The sequence below is a fragment of the Ictalurus punctatus genome, chromosome 24, assembly GCF_001660625.3.
Source record: "Ictalurus punctatus breed USDA103 chromosome 24, Coco_2.0, whole genome shotgun sequence".
NCBI lineage: Eukaryota > Metazoa > Chordata > Actinopteri > Siluriformes > Ictaluridae > Ictalurus > Ictalurus punctatus.
The window spans coordinates 5,189,537-5,211,036 of NC_030439.2; the positions used below are offsets into that span (position 1 = coordinate 5,189,537).

At 41.1% G+C, this 21,500-nt stretch overlaps 1 protein-coding gene across 3 annotated transcripts in view; it reads right to left on the reverse strand.

Moving 5' to 3' along the window:
* samd12 (sterile alpha motif domain containing 12) overlaps positions 1 to 21,500 on the reverse strand; it is a 100,990-nt gene that overhangs the window by 41,107 nt on the left and 38,383 nt on the right. The window contains exons 4-5 of one of the 3 annotated variants that reach the window (XM_017455006.3): positions 12,921 to 13,061; positions 9,730 to 12,418 (exon numbers count right to left, since the gene is read on the reverse strand). In XM_017455006.3, the coding sequence (XP_017310495.1) occupies positions 12,360 to 12,418; positions 12,921 to 13,061 (200 nt within the window). In that variant the 3' untranslated portion in view covers positions 9,730 to 12,359. Of the gene's footprint in view, positions 1 to 9,729; positions 12,419 to 12,920; positions 13,062 to 21,500 lie in introns of those variants that run through there. The other 2 variants (XM_017455008.3, XM_017455007.3) reach the window with 2 other exon arrangements.

A 21,500-nucleotide genomic window follows, 5' to 3' on the forward strand; every position in this document is an offset into this window, starting at 1 on the left:
ATAAAAAGCTTGCTCAAAAAAGTTACAAAATCAAAATGGTTGAATTTCCACTTGGTAGGATTGTGTATTTTCGTTTTCGTTTACACAAACCTACAGTGTCTGGCAAATTTCAAACGGAAACACAAAGTCCACTTGCAATTGCATTGCCCATGTCTTATGAGTTCTCATGATCCTGTCAGATTCATGGGCAATTTGTCACGGTTCAAATGACATCCCAACAAAAACTTTAAACCGCCGATGCTTTATTATGACCGTGTACGACCCCAAGGCGCACTAACATGCAGCCGCCATTGAACGACGTCACTTCCGAATACAAACACGCCCCGTAGTATACTCCCACCCCAACACTGATTGACAGGTTTCTCTGCAAGGCATCGGAAATGCAAATGCAAAGGGATTTGATATTCCGTTTGAATTTTCTCAGGCTCTGTACATGACCCCGTGGGAGTGAGATAGCAAACAGGGTAATTTCTATTGCTGTTTCGATATGACAGGATCATAAATGGTAAGACATGGGAAATGCAAATGTAAATGGACTTTGCATCTCCATTTGAAATTTGGCAGACACTGCAGGTTTGTGTAAACGAAAAGGAAAATACACGATTTGCATTTTCATTTGCATTATGTCACAAGATACGAGTCCACAATTAGGAAACGCAACTGCAAATACAGTTTGCAATTGCTTTGCGCAAAATACTTCCATAGATGTGTGTGGGCCTTGTTCCATTTCTCGAATAATCGTAACTGCTTCATGATCAGATATTGTGGCAGCTAGGTACACACAGTATACTATTTTAATAATCACTACTATGGGGTTCAGGAACATAATGAATCTGGGGTAAGAGCCATGCACATTTGGACCAAGTAATTTCTTCTTTTGGAAGCACTGAACATGTTGAAATGTCATATGGCCCTGGATCTTTTATGCGCTTGATTAAGAATTAGAGCAGACTTTGAAGGGGTGAATGTCCTAAGGGCTAAGCGATCTAATGATTGGTTCAGGAAAAGATTAAAGTATTCTCTGATAAGACTGCGAGCCGCCGATGGAACCAGGCTCCTTATTAAGTTTTGCAAAAACTTGGGTCATCGTAGTTGGAGTCAGTGTCCTACTATCCACGTTAATTACATCGACTATTTCCATTCTTCTCTTTTTCTACCGATGCACTTTTAAACCTCAATGCATTTATTAATAATATCCTTGCACTTTAGATCAAAACGATGAAAAGAATACATAATCAGCGTAAAATTCTTCAACACTTCATATTACTCAGAAATAAACGGGTCTCCTAAAGAACAGCATTATTTATAACGCTGATCATTAAACAGCTTAAGATACACAACCTGATGCCTAGCCACGCACAGGTAAAAATATTAATAATATTAATGTCGTCGCCGTCCCTCAGGAAATATCAGAATCTAAAAGGCCACACCTCACATAACCCTATCACAGACCCTTAAAATTCACTAATGGAGTCTACACTACAATATTATCTAGAAGGGGATTATATATTGTTATTGTGAAGGCAAAAAAAGAAAAAACAATAATAATAAAAAAAAAACAACCAAAAGTAATATCATGATGTGAGCCTTTCTCAGGAACACTGGACTCGTGAGGCAGGAATTCAACCTGCCAAACACACATTCACACTTGCGGGGCAATTTAGAGCAGTCACTCCACCTACATGTATATTAGAGGGAAATGGAAAACCTGTAGGAAACTCACACGGACACAGCTAGAACATGCGAAACGCCACCTAGTAACCTGAGCTCAGGATCGAACACGGGAGCTGTGAGGCAGCGATACTACACTGTGCTACCCATGTGATTTACAGCAAAACTGTACAAAATGACTATGAAGTTGCTGGCTAATACAAATCAGCTTGCATAAAGACTGGGAAATTAGTGCTCTCTCGACATCACAGAGTCTGAACTTGCCGATTTTAAGTGCCTTGACTGTTGACCGAAGCTAATCGACTTTTCCCATGCTCCTTCTGTTCCAGGTTCTTCAGGCGGCACCCGTTACTGGAAAAATTACTGGATGGATCCATTGTGCTCGACTCCCAGTGATTCCTACCGTTCTCAGTGATTTTTCCTGAATGTATATTCGAGTTTATGTAGATCCTTATCACAGTAGAAAAACAGTGTCCTTTGAGGAGCTTTACAATCATTTGTCTGAATCAAGAGGCGTTTCGCTCAAGTGATGTGTCCACTCATAAACGATGGAACCGGAATACTGCTCCGAATCTGGAGAATAATCTACTACAACGCCTGCTGTGATACCACCCTCCGGCTAAAAATCTGTATTTTGGTCCGACTGCTTGTCTAGATCATTATGTTTAAGTCCTATCTATTTTCCATCTCGCTAACTTGATCTGCTACTGTATATTATCTTCACTCGGCAGATGCTGTTTTTCTTCTTCTTCTTCTTCTCTATTTCAGGTTGGTCAGATAAAGTCGAGAGATAAGTTACACATTTACCATTAGCTTCAATTTTTGAAGAAATATGCCTTTTATTCTGCAGAACAGGTCTCACGATAGCCTTGAGTGCGCTGTCATCGCGCCCATGCACAATTTTCTCTTCAAACCAGATTCAAAGTCAGGTACTATGACAGTCAGTTAGCATTTCTTCAGTCTAAGATTATACCCTGCCATCCACTAATAATGTAGAACGATATCAATTTCCAGTGCATAGATTTGCACAAAACAGGGCCATCGGCTAAACCGGAAGAGCTCATGTCTTCTCTCACTGCATGCAAAACTGTACACTCTTCCATACAGGCTTCTCCATGTCCAATATCGCTTCCGACGAAATAATCATTTGCTCAAACTATATTTCTCCAACAACAATATATGATCGTATTAGTCCAAAAAGTGTTATTTACCGGGAGCAGCAGTGAGTAAAAATAACTCACAGAACTGTACTAATTGAGTCAATAACAAGTGTTAGTCATTAAATCGGTGTAATTGCTGTTAGTGATTTTGTAATTAAGCAGAATTGAATTCTGAGCTAGGGGGGGAATGTGGCTTAGTGGTTAGCACATTTGCCTCACACCTCCAGGGGTTGGGAGTTCAAATCCTGCCTGTGTACTTGCTTGGAGCTTGCATGTTCTCATTCAGGTACTCTGGTGTCCTACCCCATGCTCAAAGACATGTTGTAGGTTGAATGGCATTTCCAAATTGTCCATAGTGTGAGAATGTGTGTGTGATTGTGCCCTGTGATGGGTTGTTCCCCCTTCCAGTGTGTCCCCACCTTGTGTCCGAGTCCTCTGAGATATGCTCCAGGCTCTACACGACGCTGTGTAGGATTAGCGGCACAGAAAAAAGATGGGTGGATGGATGGATGGATGGACGATAACGCGTCTTATTTTGGTCGAAAGATTGATACATTTGAAGGAATACATCTTTATAGCGTACACCGTTAAAGGACTCTTTTTTTTGTGGATTAAAATGTTAATGCATTCCATTATTTTCTTCCTACGTTGGCCGAATAATTACGATAAGTCATGATAATTTGAGCAAAAATAATCATGATGATCATTTTATCCATCAACATATAACCTTTAGTCTATTCAGAGACATGTACGTGTACACATCACTGCTAGATTTAGCTAAACTCGACCTTTTTTTGTTCCTCAGAGAACCCTTAAAGGTTCTACGCAGCACCTTACACTTGGGTTTCCTTTTCAGAAATTGGAAAATCGAGGTTTGCCACCGAGAAATAAAGGGGGGGTGCACACTTTTGCACAAAGGTCTTTAAAAACAAAAACGAAAAATAGGTGCGAGTTCTTTTATTCTTGAATAATAAAATAATAATAATAAAAAGGTTCGTAGGACTTTTTAAAAACCATCCTGTCAGGAAACACCCCCACACACCTAGTCATTTCATCAGTGCCTTCAAATCTATGAGTCTCCAGAAGCAGGGTTTTATTATAGCTTTTTCAATATACCCGCCCTATATACAGTACATATGTATAAGTGTGTGTGTGCGCTCCTGCGTCTGTGTGCAAACCCATTCTGTCTCAGTGTTATTCTTATCTCCAGCACGCTTAAACACTCAAGATCCGTGTGCACGTGGCTCGTTCCTGAGCGCTCCTGATTCTTAGAGAGCTTACTGTCCTTGAGAACCCGACTTCTCATACACACACTCCCACACCACCACTAAGACAGCTTGCATACCCACACACACACACCACACACATACACCCACATACCTACATGAATATATCTACGCAGACACTCATCCATCCAGACATGACTCCTGGATGAAACTGACCTTTGCAGTGTCTGTCCACATGTCGCAGAACGGAGAAGGAGAAAACCCAGAGTGGTAGAACTAAGATTAGCCTTGGGTGACTAACAAAGAACATGCAGCTTATAGCTGCAAATGAAGAGCTCTCACCTCCTCATGTCCGGGGTATTTTCGTCTGAAGTGGGTGGAAGGAAATATTACTGAAAATACATGCACATCTCTGAACATGGCAGTTATACCAGGCTATATACTACATGCCAGCATCATTTTTATGCATTTAATTTGACATACACCAGAGTTTCGTCCAGATCATTCCATTACTCAAATCTGTTTGTGGAGCACTTACAGACTTGCAGTTTTACTATCCGGGAGCACTCCCAAACCAGGAAGCAACTCTACGCCTTTCATACACAGTAATTAATTAGCAGCATTACACACCCTGTGACGCAGGAAATCTGCACTCGCACTGTACGTCATGTCAGATTTAATTCCCGACACACTGGAACCTTGTGCAACCCTAGTACTACGACTGCGACATTCTCAACTCACGCCCCACTTTAACGAGCCCCCTGTGACGAGTTAGCACACCTGATCAAATACGGCCAGATCGGACTCCTATTAAGTTCATGTCTCGGGCATGAGACGATAGAGGACATTAATTATATGCAATGTATCTACATAGAGGCATTATACAATATGACATACTATTCTTTGCCATTTTCTTTTTTCCCCTCATTGGCAAGACATAATCACAGCTTCCCAAACCCCAGTACGGAGTCTCTGCGGGGAAAGCCTAGGAAGGCAATTAAAAAAAAAAAAAAAGTGAAATTAATCTGACCTTCTGGAGGACGCAGGGAGAATTTCCCAGTGTGGAGCCTTAGGCTTTGGCAGATAATAACACCAATCAGCTTTTCTTTCTTTTCTGACCCCCAGAGCAAAGAATGCTGATTCCACTTCACATCCCCATAGCTTTCACACACACACACACAATTGTAATGAACAACCATTTAAGATAGACTGTTTTTGCTATGACAAGCATACAATGGTAGCTGTTCAGAAACTTTCAGCTTGGCTATCTCATGCCGCTAGCTTAGCTAGGCGACGAAGCTAGTGCTACTATAGATCTACAGGGTGTCCGAAAAGTAACCGACGAGAGTATGCTTAGCAAATATTATAGTGTAGGTCAAGCTGAATACTCTCACGGTTTGGAGGAGGAGACGGATGCAAAGTGCAGATTTTAAGTTTTAATAAAGACAAAAAGGCACTATGATCTTGAAGCAAGTCTCTAAGGCAGAGAATAAACATCAAGAAAGACAGAAATGACAGCAACAAAAGACAAACTCAAGACTACCCGTGCAGTGCAAAACTGTGCAATATGTACACATGGTGATCGTTATCATGAAACAGACTCAGGTTCAGGTGGTCATGTGATACAGATGGTGTGGCGCAGTGGCTCCTGGGAACGGTAATCTGGACTATCTTCTGGGATATCCATGACAAATACTTTGAGCAAAGTCGACATTAACAGGATACAGTGGCTGAGAAAGTGCATAGAGTGTAAGGGTGAACATATAGAGCAACACAAACTTAAATATATGTAGTTTTACTTTCATTCGTCCCTCACTTTTCGGAGTCCCTGTAGGTATATGGGAGCGAGGTTACGCCTGATACTCAAAATGCATGTTACGTCCTGACTAACTAGAAGCACAATCTACAGTATGTCTGCTATTCAGACTGCGGTGTGTAGCGCCTAGCATCCCGCCTTAGAAAAAGCATCTACTGATTAACTGATATCGCAACTGTGACTTAACTGTGACTAACACACAAAGACAACCACATCAAACCCCGACGCTTTCAACACAGGTCAATGAGAGATACACTTTTACAACAACAACGCTCTCACTTCACAAAAAACAACAACAACAAAAAAAACAACAAAAAACCCTGGAGACATTCAGTGCATGAGAAACAGCTTGGAAAAAAAATCCTAAAATTTCTTTTAAGCATTCTGACATTTTTATAAGGTCAGGCATCCCTTTATGGCCTGTAGGCATTTTACACATCTGGAAGCTAAGTATTTTAAAGAGTTGAAAGTTTTATGATGATTAATATAAATCACTGCAAAGCACAGGGCTTTTTCTCCTCTCGCTTTTAAAAGCTTTTGGAGCCTATTTGGCATGAAGATTGCTGTCCAGTGTGATTAAAGACAGACAAAGGTCGTCTGTCTTTAATCACACTGGACAGCAATCTTCATGCCAAATAGCTAAACTATACAGATGTGATTTGAGTACATTCCTCAAAGTATATGACGATTATCTTATAAAGTACATTACTAGACAATATATAGACGATGCATTTTGGGTGGATGCCAGACAGTAAAAGAGCAGTGATTGCTCGAGTTTGTTATTTGATTATCCGTCCATCCATTTTCCATACCGCATATCCTACACAGGGTCGTGGGGGAACCTGGAGCCTATCCCAGGGAACTCGGGACACAAGACAGGATGGGGGTGGCAACCCATCACATTTTCGCGCGCACACATTAACACGCCGCAAATAAAATAAATATCAATTTGTGAGAATATATTAGGACAGGAGGAATAATGCCACCGCATGACGCGTATCACTCGCAAGGAACACATACAGGTTGTGGTAGAGTAAGAGCATGGCTTTGGCGTGTCAGATTTTTAATGTGCGGCTCCAGAAGCTGGCATGATAAACTATACCATCTGGCCAATATCCATATCTTTTGTACAGATGGTCATGGGGAAAAGCCAGCACAAACACTGATATAAATATGCAGATCACTTTGCTCACAGCTGATTGGTCCAAGTTGGGTTTGAGTTTTATTACCCCGAATAAAACCTGCTCCGGAGCAGGTTAGCCGTGTAGCGTAAGTTACCATGGTGATGAAACCCGCTGAAAACCACTCCACCTTGTTGAGACCGAAAAACCAATGTTTGCTCAAATTACACCCAAACCACCGAAACCGGCTTCGTGAAACAGGCCTCTGGGGGTGTTAAACAGAGAATCATAACAAGGGGGGATTCAAACCTGAAATCGCCCCCCGAGTACACCTCTGACTAGACTGTACAGTATTTGCAACAGGAACAACTTGGAATTGGGAAAGAGATAAACAGGTAAAATAAGAACGTACATGGGAAAATGTTCTCTTGTCATCTGACAGTCATCCTTTGGTTCTTATACAAGCTGTAGCTGGGATTCATTAAATAAGTGAATGCTACGAAAAAGATTATTTTTCTTCTTATTATTCTAACCACAGATTGCCTTGAAGTGGAGGATTAGTAGACGTAGTCATGGATACAGATCTGTATGTACTATATAAAACACTAATGAAAAATATATGTATTAGGAACAAGCAGTTTACATAAGTCTGATTCACAGCTGAACCACTGCAGTCCATGCCATCTGCTCTGCCAGACTAATGACCACATGGCATTCATGCTCATAACCTGTTAATTCTTTTCAGTGTTTAGATTTAATTTGTTGGAGGGGAATAAACTGGTATAAAGAATTTATTTACATACAAAATTCATCTCAAAAGTTTCAATCAAATTTGAAACGCCATTTAGACACATTCATACAAAAGTTCGTAAGGGATCCTGGACCAGCACATCCTCCTTCCTGAAGCTGCTAGTGGAACACCTCAGACGTGCAAAGATAATTCAATTAATCTGATTCATTGAACCTACTTTAGAAATGGAAGGAGATTGCTATTCTTAGTCAGCTGCCTGCTAGACTGCATCACGATCACTTTCTGATCTGCATGAGCGACTGCACGAACTCCAGCTAGGTCAGTTCTAGTGATGACAAAAGTGACGTGAAGGACGAGAGTCAATCCGTTCTTTCTGCCCAGTACCCTGCTACGTGAGCCATGAACAATACGAGGCTGCTGCTGCTTGGTTGACTGTAACTGATAAAGCCATTACGTTCCAATCATCCTCACTAGCTTTCACCAAACCAGAATCTAATTATTTTCCTTCCAAGAACCAATGAGCCGTAAAGGTTAATTGCTGTCCAGACGTGTGAATCTGTGGAAGCACTTTAATGGCACGAAGTTCATCGGTGGAGAGAGAATACTTATGCTAACTACTTTAGCCAGACTGTCTAAAACGTGAGCCAAATATACAGTAATGGTTGGTTTCACTGCCATGACTAGAAAGAATAACTGATGTAAGAATGTATATTTCTGTCATTTCTCTCCACTCCTATGGCTTATTCTTCCACTATACCGTATGTTTGGTCAATAAGCTAAAGATAGAATGATATGAGCTCAACTGACAGGAGCTAAAGTAAGCCCTGCCCTAGGAGGGACTGGTGTCTAGGATGGATGAATGAATGAATGAACGGATGGATGGATGGATGAATAAAGTAAGCTCAGCATTCATCAAATCCACATCCACATCATCCTCTCCATTATACAGTATGTCAGAATCTTTAAGGCAGTTTGTCCATACACTTTCCTTCATTACAACATCAACTAGCTCTGGAGATTTAGGACATCTCTGTATTGCTATGATATGCATCCTCATGCACCGCCATCCATTCACCCATTTTCCATAACGCTTATCCTACACAGGGTCATGGGGGAGCCTCCAGCCTATCCTAGGGAACTTGGGGCACAAGATTGGGGACAACCAGGATGCAGGGACCAATCGCACACATTCACACAGGGACAATGCCAATGGAAATGCCAATCAGCCTACAGTGCATGTCTTTGGACTGGGGGAGGAAACTCGAGTACCTGGAGGAAAGCACACGGAGAATTTGCAAACCCTGCGCCCACAGGGCAAAGGCTGGATTCGAGCTCCCAACCCCGGAGGTGTGAGGCAAACGTGCTAACCACTAAGCCAGTGGTTTTCAAAGTGGGGGCCGCCCCCTTGGGGGCCACCAGGGGGCGCCCGGAGGGCCTCAACAATTTGATGTGAAAAATAAATAAATGTATGTTTTCTATTTCTGACTCTCAGACAACCACACACACACACACACACACACACACACACACACACACACACACAATCAATTCCTAATGTAATGTAATGTAAAGATGTAAGATGTAATTATTAATAAAAAAGGGGGATCTATTCAGAAGTCTGTATTTTTAATGTGTTTTAAAGACATTGTGCAAAAGGGGGGCCTCGGTCAATTTTTAATGACATTTGGGGGGCCTTGCCCTGGAAAAGTTTGGGAACCCCTGCCCTAAGCCACCATGCCCCCAATCATATACCTAGCATGTATATTCTTACCAGATCATACACTATGTACTTGACTATGTACTACTGCATATGGATTTTTTAAAAATGCATTTTTTACTAAAAGAAAATGACAAATGAAGTACTTCAAGCCAATAACTGGCTCAGCTAGTTCAGCTAGTATTTTTTTTAAGAGCAGAACATCGTCTGTCGGAAATCAAACAGATTACAGTAGTCATCTTATCAAGATAGAAAAGAGTCTACACAGATTTTCAGAGATTTTTATTCATTTATCCTCTCTGATCTGATTAGTAAAATGACAAGATGGTTTGTTCAAATCCTCAATGAAAACAATGTTTAAAGACATGAGTCCATGAGGCTAGTAAAGCACCAAGGGCGAAACAAAACAGAACCAATTTAAATGAACACGTCTTATTTACAGCTCATCATTGGTTAAGCAGTGAAAGCTAACTACTGTTGCCTGTTGTATCATTTCTAAGGAAGGAATTTTACTTAGCTTGACCTTGACAAATTTTAGTTGAATTCCCCTGCTCTATAGAAACAACGTGCAGTTAAATCTTTTCTATGCTCACTTGGTGCATCAGCAGTATAAGTTTCCAGACATGCCCAAACTATCCAATTGGGACACAGTAAAATTGTACAAGTTTCTTTGTCATTTAAGGCATAGTTTTGGTGTCACATCCACGTATCATACTTACCAGTGAAGATTCCTGTAGCCTGTAATATAATGAACTATTTCCATGGTTACTTGGTTCATTTGACTCACCTGCAGCTCATTTACTCAGTGATGATATAAATGGCACTCTCCACAGCCTGTGGCAAAGTCTTCCCCATATATTCTAGCAAGTCCCAACCTTTCTAAATAGTTCAGAGCTTTTACCCCTTTCCTTGTGTTGAATGTAGTTGACTAACTCCACTGTGCTTTTGGAACACTCTTAGTACCTATTTACTTGATCGTGTTTATTTTGGTCATGTTATCAGTCCCAGTAGCTCCACTGCAGTGACTGACTAGGTTTACACGGACAGCAGTAATCTAATTATTGACCTTATTCTGAATAAGACAATATTGTGATTAACGTGTTTACATGAGTCGCTTTTAGAATACTCCTTTCATGTTCCTGTGTTACATGTTCTAGAACATAGATCGATTAACGGTACACGTCATTACGTCCCCGTGACACGCCGTCCGCCGTTCCCGCCAGAATTTCACGTATCGACATACAGTTCGTCTTCGTTATGGGACCGTATACAGTTCTGGGTGTTTTATTTTTAATTTTAGGAAAGTGTGGTTAATTATTTGTCATGCTGTACATGCAAATAGACGACTGCTTGAAGCCGTGGGCTGCGTCCTAAACCGAGTACTTACCTACTATATAGTCGCCGAAATATATGTATTTCTCCTACTATATAGAAGACAAGTACGCGGTTTGGGACGCAGCCGTGCTCTCTTGTTTGCTGTCAAACGGTCGAGCGCTGCCGTGTGTGATCGTGTCCTGTCACAAAATGCGGTGAAAACTCCCACACGACGTTAACAGTGTGATTAAGGTGTGTACATGTCTGTAATACACGTCAATAATGCGACTAAAACAGGAGTACTCCGCACGTCTTAATTCCATTTGTGTTTACTTCGAGTATGACTTTAGTCGGCTTAAGGTCATCAGAAATTGTGGTTTGCATGGTAGTTTCTTAATCAGAGTATCATCTTAATCGGGTTAATACACGATTATTGTTGTCCATGTAAATGTACTGACTGAATGACTTAATAAAATGCGCTAAGATGAATAACTGAATAATAAGCTGAGATGTCTCACTCAACCTCCATTTAGATTTACATGGTAAAAATGGTACAACTGCCAGTCAGAGATATGTGATAAAGTGACAATTTGTTTATGTCATATATTAAATATATTATTTTGTGCAGTGTCTAGCTCCACTACATTTATGTTTATTAAAATCATTCTCCAACAAACAAAACATTTTAATATTGATAGCTGTCCATGAGAATGTTTGATAAAAACTGACAGATGAACTAATTTGAAAGGGCATAACATTATAGAGACTATGGACACTGTTGAAGAATACAAACACTGTTAATGACAGGTGAAGTGAAATGTATGTATCATTTGTTTGTGCTGTGTTTGCGCCTTGATTGTGCCAGTTTGGCTTTGGAGATATTCTAGGGATGCACATCAGTGTAAGTGAAAGACTGAAATTGATATCACAGTGAACTGAATGTGTAATATCCCCAAATCTCAGAGACAAAAAAACTCCACTTTGCTCAGCACAAATCAACACAAATGGTTTGGTTTTGAAATGAGTGGGGTTTAATGTGACCTTATATCTCAGAGACTAAACCAGCACAAACAGTATAGCCACCATTTAATACAAACAAATTACATAAGTTTTATTCCATTTCATTTTCAATGACGTGCCAGCTTGCTGTAATTTGCTCTAAACCTCCACGCTTGGTTTCCTATCGCTCATTATTGCTCATATGACATACATTATATGGCCAAAAGTATGTAGACACCCATATGTGGTTCTTCCCCAAACCGTTTCCTCAAAGTTGGAAGCACACAGTTGTATAGAATGTCTTTGTACGCTGTAACAATATTATTTCCTTTCACTGGAACTAAGAGGCCCAAAAGTGTTCCAGCATGACGATGCTCCTGTGCACAAAGCGAGCTCCATGAAGACATGGTTTGAGAAGGTTGGACCGGAAGAACTCGAGTGTCCTGCACAGATCCCTGACCTCAACCCCAACTGAACACCTTTGGGATGAACTGGAACACCGACTGCACCCCAGACCTCCTCACCTCACATCACTAACTCTTGTAGATGAATGATCACAAATCCCCACAGCCACGCCCCAAAATCTAGTGGAAAGCCTTCCCAGAAGACTGGAGGTTCTTATAACAGCAAAATGGGACTAAATCTAGAATGAGACGTTCAAAAAACTTTAGTCCAGTGTATACTCAGCAAAAAATGACAGCAAGTGAAAATATCTTGAATATATTCAATTGTATCTAGCATTTCCTATTCTACGATTACACTAAACCAAATGTATCGTTATTAAACCTATTTCTAGACAGTTTGTTTACTAATTTCCAGCTTAAATAGTCTTGCTCTATTGACAAAACATTTAGTTTAAAATTTTAAGCAATTATTTCTAGAATGAAGCAGAATATCCGCCAATGGAAGCTTGAAATTCGTAAAAAAAAGAAAAAAGAAAAAAATGTCTAGAAATAAGTAGAATAATGTAATATTTGATTTCATCTAATCTTATAATAGGAAATACTAGATCCATCTTGGCTACAAAAATGCTTCCCAGAAATTCTTCAGTTAAACATGATTTCATTTATAATACCAGTCTGCGTACATGTGTGAATGTGTGTGAATGTGTGCATGTGTATACGTGTTCATGTGTGTGTGTGTACCTTGTGTGAGGAGCTGCAGGGTGCGGACCTCCTCTCTGACGCGGAGCTGCAGGACCTGTTGCAGGATGTACTGTCTCTGGCTCTCCTGCATGATCCCCATCCTCTCCAGCTTCCTGTCTGTCAGCCTCATCAAAGCTCGGCCTGCAGACACAAAGAACTTGAATTTTATACCGTAACTGCAGACACGAGTAGCAAACTACTTCCGAGTGACATGACTCAACACCGTAATGAATATCGGCGGTAATTACAAAGCTAATGCTTACCAAGAATTTACACAAAACACCCTGTAATTAATTCACCACGGCTAACATGTGCAGCGTGAACTGAACCTGAACAAGATCTGCCTTGTTAAGACTTCAGTGTAGCATTCAACTCTATCCTGCAATCTATTAAAAAGGAAAAACACTAATGAAAGGAAATGAACTAGAATTTTTTTTCTTGCTCCAGATAACATACTGGTCAAGGTCAGACGACGTTCACTGAATTTCTCACCAGTTCCTGTTTCCTAATGACATTGCTAAGAACAAAGTGAATACACCAAAATCTTATGAATTTTCATTGATGTTTGGCATTTATTGCCTTTTGACTTGAGGCACATCGCTTTGTATGCGATAAACAGTGGAATTTTAGCTGTGAAAAAGACACTGCACATTTATTCACTCAGAAGTTGAAGTATACAGCATTCAGCAGTGATACAGAATATGTGCTCTTAAGAATCCTCTTTTCTTGTTGGATGACGCAAGCGAAGACAGCTCTCTCACATTCTCTCTCGGTGAAATTCTCCCAGCCACCATTATCTACAAAGTAGGTTAGCCAATAGAGTGTCGCTGACGTGACCGTTTTCCTGCCCTGCAAAAGCATTTACGCCAGCAGTGGTTGTTGACAGCCAGACAGTTATTTAGAGCAAAGTGCGTGCTGCATGTGTGCAAACCTGCTTAAAGCTCCCTAACAAATCAGGCCTCTAACATTTCCAACCACCATATCCACAGAGAGCGTAATGTGTAAATGCAGAAAAAAATTACATATATATATATATATATTTGAATGAGAAAGAGTAGGTGGAAAGACTCCAGGAAGCCTTTAATGGGCGCAATGGTTACAGAGCCTGCACAGACCAAAGGAAGCGTGACAATAGAATAAAAGCAATAGGAACGAGAACAGGAGATAAAAAACTGTCCGTATTATTTGGTAAGCTTGATTGAAATTGGACACGTTCACAATATAATTGATGGATATAAAAGCATAGCGACAACAGTGGTGCTTCCAGGCCTGTCACTGAGCAACAGATGCGTTAAAGGACATATCAAATTTTTAATGACATTTCAAAAAACGCCTACAATGAGTTTCTGGCTGGGTGCTATGTTTAGCCACGCTACATTGGAAGAAGTGAATGAGGGCTCTTGTGTAGGTGGACGTGATCAGACTGAGGCTTCTCCGTAAAGTGGACGTGGGCCAGACGAGCTCTTCATTTGGCAGCCAGAGCTGGAACTTAGTCCATCTTTCTGACTCAGTGCCTTCAAAATCCCAGGAAGACGCAGAAAGGGATGAGTCAAACCATGGTTAATACTAGCACACTGAGGAGAAGAGAAGGAGAAGAGAAGACAGAGGCGAGATTAGAGGGAATATGAGAAGATAGAGGACGAAACAAGAAGAGAAGATGAAATGCGGAGATTCGAAGACAGTCGCCAAATTATAAACCAAACAAGCAGCAAGGGAACCGGGAATGAAGCCATTCAAAATAGAGCTCAGAACATAAACATGTCCTATAAAAATATTATGGATGTTGCTCAGCTGTGAACATCAAAGGTCACTGAGTGGGAGACAACCACACTACCTTAAGGCTAAAGAAAAACAGGCAAGATGTTGCAGTTCATCTGAATGCACCAAGCCATCTTATAAAGCATGTCAAGTGGGAGAGAAACAAGCCATAAAAGGCAATAAAGTTATTGCGCCTCTGGGAGCTACACTGCCACGGTCTACCATGAGGAGACATGTACTCAGTCACAACAACTGTGATTATGGCTTTTTTACTACACCTCTACTCTCACCAGTGTGGATCCATCAAAAATAAGTTAGGCAACAAGAGGAAAAACAGATGTGTCTCAAACCTGTATGGAAGTAAACGCAGAAAAATCACTGGTAAGGTAATAATTGGTTTCATTTCATTCCTCCTAACTGCCAAGAGTGGTGAGAATCACCTGAATACCTTCTTCTGCATGTCATTTTAAAAGAAATCTTCATACTCTGATATGCGCCTGTAACATCTAACCCCCTCCCAAACATTTTCTCCCCAATTTGATCACCATCCAATTCCCACCCACCAGCCAACTCTCCCCATTAGCTACTTACAAAGGAGGTTGAAGGCTAACATGTGCTTCCTCAGAGACAAATGAAGCAAGTCAACCTCCATTTTTTTTTCTCGACTTGCTGGTTGCAAGTAGCTTAGTGGTTAGCACGTTCGCCTCACGCCTCCAGGGCCGGGGGTTCGATTCAGTTTGCATGTTCTCCCCGTGCTGCGGGGGTTTCCTCCCCCAGTCCAAAGACATGCATGGTAGTCCGACTGGCGTGTCCAAAGTGCCCGTAGTGTATGAATGAGTGTGTGAGTGTGTATGTGATTGTGCCCTGCATTGGATTGGCACCCTGTCCAGGGTGTACCCCGCCTTGTGCCCGATGTTCCCTGGGATAGGCTCCAGGTTTCCCCGTGACCCTGAAAAGGACAAGCGGTATAGAAGATGGATAGATGGATGCTCCCCTTGCATCACAGGGCAGTGTATCCCATTTGAAGCAAAGTGCTATCTACCCTCTTATGCATACATGAGCTGACAGACTCCCACAACTGTGAGGTGTCTTTTTAAAATTGGAACTTTTTAAAATGATTATACTTTTTAATCCTAAATTAGAATATTTTTGTACTCATGAATTTTTGGTTATACGCTCCACTGTAGGAGACCCAGAACAGTGTTTAAAAATCCTATATGTAGTGATTTTCCATTAAAAACCAACTCGACAAACAAGCTGTATGCACGATCTATTACGAGTGCCAGGGTACTACTCATTTGTGTACTCCTGTGTGGCTGAAGAAACTCTGTGTTTATCTTTTTAAACGACTGAAATAGTGTTAGTGTCCATTGCTTTTTGTTTGGGAACACAGCCAGGAGAATTACCTACCAATATTTTTGTTTTCTTCCTTCCAGATCCACTTATTTTTGCTCATTTAACTGTGAAAACGATTTAAAACACTTTGCTGTCCTGGACTGCGGAATACTGGTTTCATTTTAAATTCCTATTCTCACATGGGTTCCTCCAGACACTATCTGCTGATCCTGCTCATCTTGACATCCCACTACAAAAGTATTAAATCACGTGAATTCCGTACATTAATGTAGTTAGATGAGTGTTTACACTTTTTATATAGATTTATTGACTGTAAGTGAATAAACACGGTTGGGAGCCTATCCCAGGAACTTGGGGTCCAACCCATCACAGGGCACAATCACACACTTCAGACAATTTACGAATGCTAATCAGCCTCCAACGCAATTCTTTGGATTGGGGGGAGGAAACTGGAGTGCCCGGAGGAAACCCCTGAAGCACGGGGTAGAAACTCCACGCACACAAGGTGGAGTAGGGATTTTGTACCCTACCCTCAACCCCAGAGGTACGACGTTCTAACCACTAATTACTGTATACAATAAATGTAGCTAAATTTTTATGATGTGTGCCAATAATTTTTGAGGGCACTGTCAATTTAAATGAAGATCACACACATTTAGCACGTAATTTGTTTTTCTCATTGTTTTGTCTACCACTTTCCAGCAATTTAGCACAAACCCCGCTAGCAAGTGGGGGAAAATTACAGTATAAAGATTTTGCCTACTGACCCCCATTGACAGACCCCTTTTCCTACATCCATCAAGAGACAAAGGTTTTTGTGCGTGACGCAAATTGGGATTTTTATACTCCAATAGTTAAATATTTTGTAAATTCGAATGTGAATTTGAATAGAGAAACTCATTTTGACAGAAACAGAGGAGGCACAATGGTGGCCCATCATTTTAACCAAAAGCATGTATGAGTGTCTAGCTTCTACTGTACACACTGAACATCTTCTAGCCCCAAGGCTACTTTATTAAACCTCCAGCAATGTCTGCCAGGTACAGATATACCACACTTAAAGTGTGAACAATCACTGAGGACTGTATCATGTAAGATTGCAATATTTCATAATAAAGTGTAGCACTGTAACAGTCGGTGAGTTTTCCCCCACAGGAAAGTCCTCAGGGCAGAGGATTGAAGCCCCGTTCCAGATTCTAGGTACATTTTTTCCTTTTGTCTTATTAACGTTACGGGGGAATAATCCGCATCATGCAACATCGTCCTATAAATACACATCCTGAAGTTTTTTCATTCTTACTCGACTCATTTCACGGACAAGTCTGTGGTGATAATTAGACAGAAGGACAAAATTGGTTGACAAGGATTAAGATACTAAAATCTTCAAGCAGGTAAGATAAAAGTGACGATGTGTCGGGACGATGAAGGCGAGATCGAGAAAGAAGGAGGGAGGAAATGTCAATAAGAACAGGCTTACTGTTTCTCATCTATGATTGCGTTTCACATCCAAAGAAACCCGTCACCCCTCCACCCTAACCCCTTCTCCCAACTGACTACAAGCGGAAAATCTCCCTCTGATGACATACTGATTTCTCTGGAGAAGACAGAGTAAAGGAGGGCATTATTCTAATGACTATGAGCTCCTCCTTTCTAATGAGAGCAGTTCCATAACCACATGGTAATCAGTGCCTAATAACAGCCTGTTCTTCACCTCCCTCATTGTACAGGCACACAGAGATCCCTTAACTAAGGAAGACTCGCTGTGATCCACTTAGAGAACACAAAGCTCTCTTCTTCACATTGAAATGACAGATCAAAGTTTTCTTCTCTACTTTGTCCTCCCTGCTGTGGTATTTCATATAACATGAGTTACCAAACGTGCTAATCATCTTTGCCTTTATAGTTGAGACACAGGGCAATGTTGTGGGCCTAAGTGTTAAGTCATGACAGTATCAATGTAACTCAGTTTGCATATCTGTAGGATAAAATGATCACATAGGCACATTAGGTTTTTACAGAGAATCATTTGTTAGAAGATAAGTGGTCAAATATTGTACACTAAGATATTAACCGCGAACAAAAAATAACAGCAATTCACAGGTTTGCATCTTCATTACGAAATGTGATATGTATAAATAGCCGCTAATATCTTGTATACCCCCCCTTTTGACTTTATAACTCTCTCCAACCTCGGCATGTCCTCCATAAAGCTTTCGGATGCTCTAGGTTGTATTATTCAGCCAGACGCTTGGCCAATATTTGCATTTTTTTTTTTTTATATGTCTATTATAATCCTACCAAATGTCAGAAATTGCCTTCTTCAAATCAGGTCTAAAGGCGAAAAGGGCCAACGCGAAACCTATTCACCGATTCTGCTTTACGCTGGGTCGTTGTCTTGTTACAGAATACATGCACGTTTCTTTTGGACCATTTTGGAATTCAATCTTTGGTACACAGTATAAATTGTTAAGGTTTATAGGAGACTGTATTCGAAACAACGAGTGATGCAACATTTTGTCTGCGCTCAAGACTATGTTATAGTGCTATATACGCTCAGAAATAAAAGTTCGCCTCACACCTCCAGGGTCGGGGGTTGGATTCCTGCCGTGGCCGTGCGTGTGCGGAGTTTGCATGTTCTCCCCGTGCTGCGGGGGTTTCCTCCGGGTACTCCGGTTTCCTCCCCCAGTCCAAAGACATGCACGGTAGGCTGATTGGCGTGTTCAAAGTGTCCGTAGTGTATGAATGGGTGTGTGAGTGTGTGTGTATGTGATTGTGCCCTGTGATGTATTGGCACCCTGTCCGGGGTGTACCCCGCCTTGTGCCCCATGCCCCCTGGGATAGGCTCCAGGTTTCTCCGTGAACCTGAAAAGGATACGCGGTACAGAAGATGGATGGATGGATGGAACTGTGCCGTTCCTTGTTGTTGGAGTGGTACCATCAAGGGCAGGTCTTGTATAACTTTAGTATGTATCTTTTACCTAGGAAGGTGCATGTTGTGTAACATTAATTGGTTTTAGAGTAAAGCTTTAAAGGTACAAGGTCCAATTATGTACCTTAAACGATTTTAAAGGTGGAAGATACATACTAAAGGTACAAAAAAAATGTACCTTTGATGGTACCACCATAGCAACAAGGAAAAATACATTTTGATTCCTTTATTTCTCAGAGTGTGGACTTGTTCCTAAAATGCCATGATTATAATGCACGAGTTCTAGCATTACTTGTGATGCAGAACAACAATAACAGCACTGTCCATGTCACATTATGCATGCGCTTATAAGATCACTGCAGTTATAGCTATATCACTCCGGAACACTTGCATTTTCACCTCAACCCATACAAAATAGCCATCACAAATATGATAAATCAAAAATACACCAGAGATGCTCAGAACACCTGCAAATTCACATCACTTGAGCTAGAAATCTGAACGGATCGATATTCCAAATAAAATATTGACAGATTTCATATTGGGTTTTTTTTTTCTTTCTGTCAAATACATCTTCCCATAATTAATGTTCATTATTGTCATTGTCCGTGAATCACACAAAGGTCTTCAACTGTAGAAACAGTATGAAATCTTTAAAGATTGAATTTGTAATACTGAACTTTCCTATTAACCTGCATAAATAAGTATGTTTGGCTGAAAATGAAATTAATGCACTGTACATTTTCCCATCGTTATGGTTTATGATATATATTAACAACATATAGACACTGATCAGCTATAACAAAAAAATAATAAAATAAATCGAAATACTGACAGGTGAAGTGAATAACATTGATTATCTCATTACAACGTGCCTGTCAGGGGGTGGGATATATTAGGCAGCACGTGAACAGTCAGTTCTCAAAGTTGGTATGTTGGAAGCAGACTCTGACAAAGGTCACATTGTGATGGCTAGACGACTGGGTCAGAGCATCTCCACAATGACAGGTTTTGTGGGATGTTCCTGGTATGCAGTGGTTAGTACCTATCAAAAGTGGTCCAAGGAAGGACAACTAGTGAACTGGCTACAGGGTCATTGGCGTTCAAGGCTTATCGGTCCGCGTGGCTAGCGAAGGCCGGGGCGTCTGGTCCGATCCCACAGAAGAGCTACTGTAGCACAAACTGCTGAAAAAAAAATAATGCTGGCTATGATAGAAAGATTTCAGAACACCTTTTATTAATGGTTATATTAATAATATATTATAATATTAATGTTTTATTTGTAGAATTTTGAGTAGGGTTAGCAGGTCGTAGGGTTGGAGGTTCGATTTCTGGTCCACGTGACTCCACATACCGAAGTGTCCTTGATCAAGACACTGAACCCCAAGTTGGTCCCGATGGCAAGTTAGAGCCTGGCATGGCAGCTCTGCTATCATCGGTGTGTAAGTGTGTGTGTGTGTGTGAATGGGTGAATGAGAATCAGCGCAAAGCGCTTTGTAGAACCGCTAAGGTTTAAAAAAGCGCTATATAAGTGCAGACCACTCAGACCATAGATGTTCTCAAAGTTCATCTGCTGAAGCCTCCTCTGATTTAATGATGTTTTTCATCTAGCTGCTTTTAGAAGATATTTAGATGCAAGCTGTCGTCGCAGAACGAAAAAGGATCACGGTGAAAAGAGAACAACCCTGAACAACCTCATGTCTGCAATAAAAAAAATACTTCATAGGTTCTGTGTGCGCAAATAAAAAGAGAGAAACAAGAGGCATCAGATTCTCCTTCATTCTCAAGCCAAGAATGAGTATAGTATGACAGCTTGCGAGTGCCTCACTTATGCTGGTTCTTTATAAAACTATCATCAACGCTCGTAAATAAACCCAGCTTTCAAAACACACCCTCTGTAAAAATTCCCCCCACTGTTTTTTTGGCAAAGGGAGCGTGAACCCTTTCGGGCCAAAATGCTCCAGACTCATTTGCTTTCCAGTGAGGACGTGAGAGTACAGCCTGTTAACGAGAAGCATCCCAGCTGGTTTCATTTAGCTTGACAGCAGAAGAGCTGGCTGACTTTCCTGACTGCCTTCTTTCCCTTCATTGCCGCAGCCCCCGTCCTAGGAAAACTCCACGCATGTGTACATTAAATCTGCAGGGCTTTAGTGTAAAAAGATTCAGAGAGCCGGTTCATGACATATAATTACGTCCCAGGTTATCGTACAACAGTCCAGCAGCTGATGGGCCCAGCTTGTGCAATGCTCCAAATTTGGACGAGCGTGTGCTACAATAACACTGAAATGAAAGTATTAACATAGTTCTTATGCAGGTCTTATTAACGGCGCTATAAAGTCACACTAGCACCTAACAGGCCACTTGTACACGTGTTATGCTACACTCAGCCAGGGCTGAATCTCCGAGAAGTAAAGCACTAAAGCACTGTTAATGCAGCGCTGCTCTAGTTTTTTCAGTGCCACCTGCAATTTGTCAAGTAGTGTGGAAAAACAAGAATTCCCTGAACAGGAAATGCCTAAGCAGAGGATGCCACATTG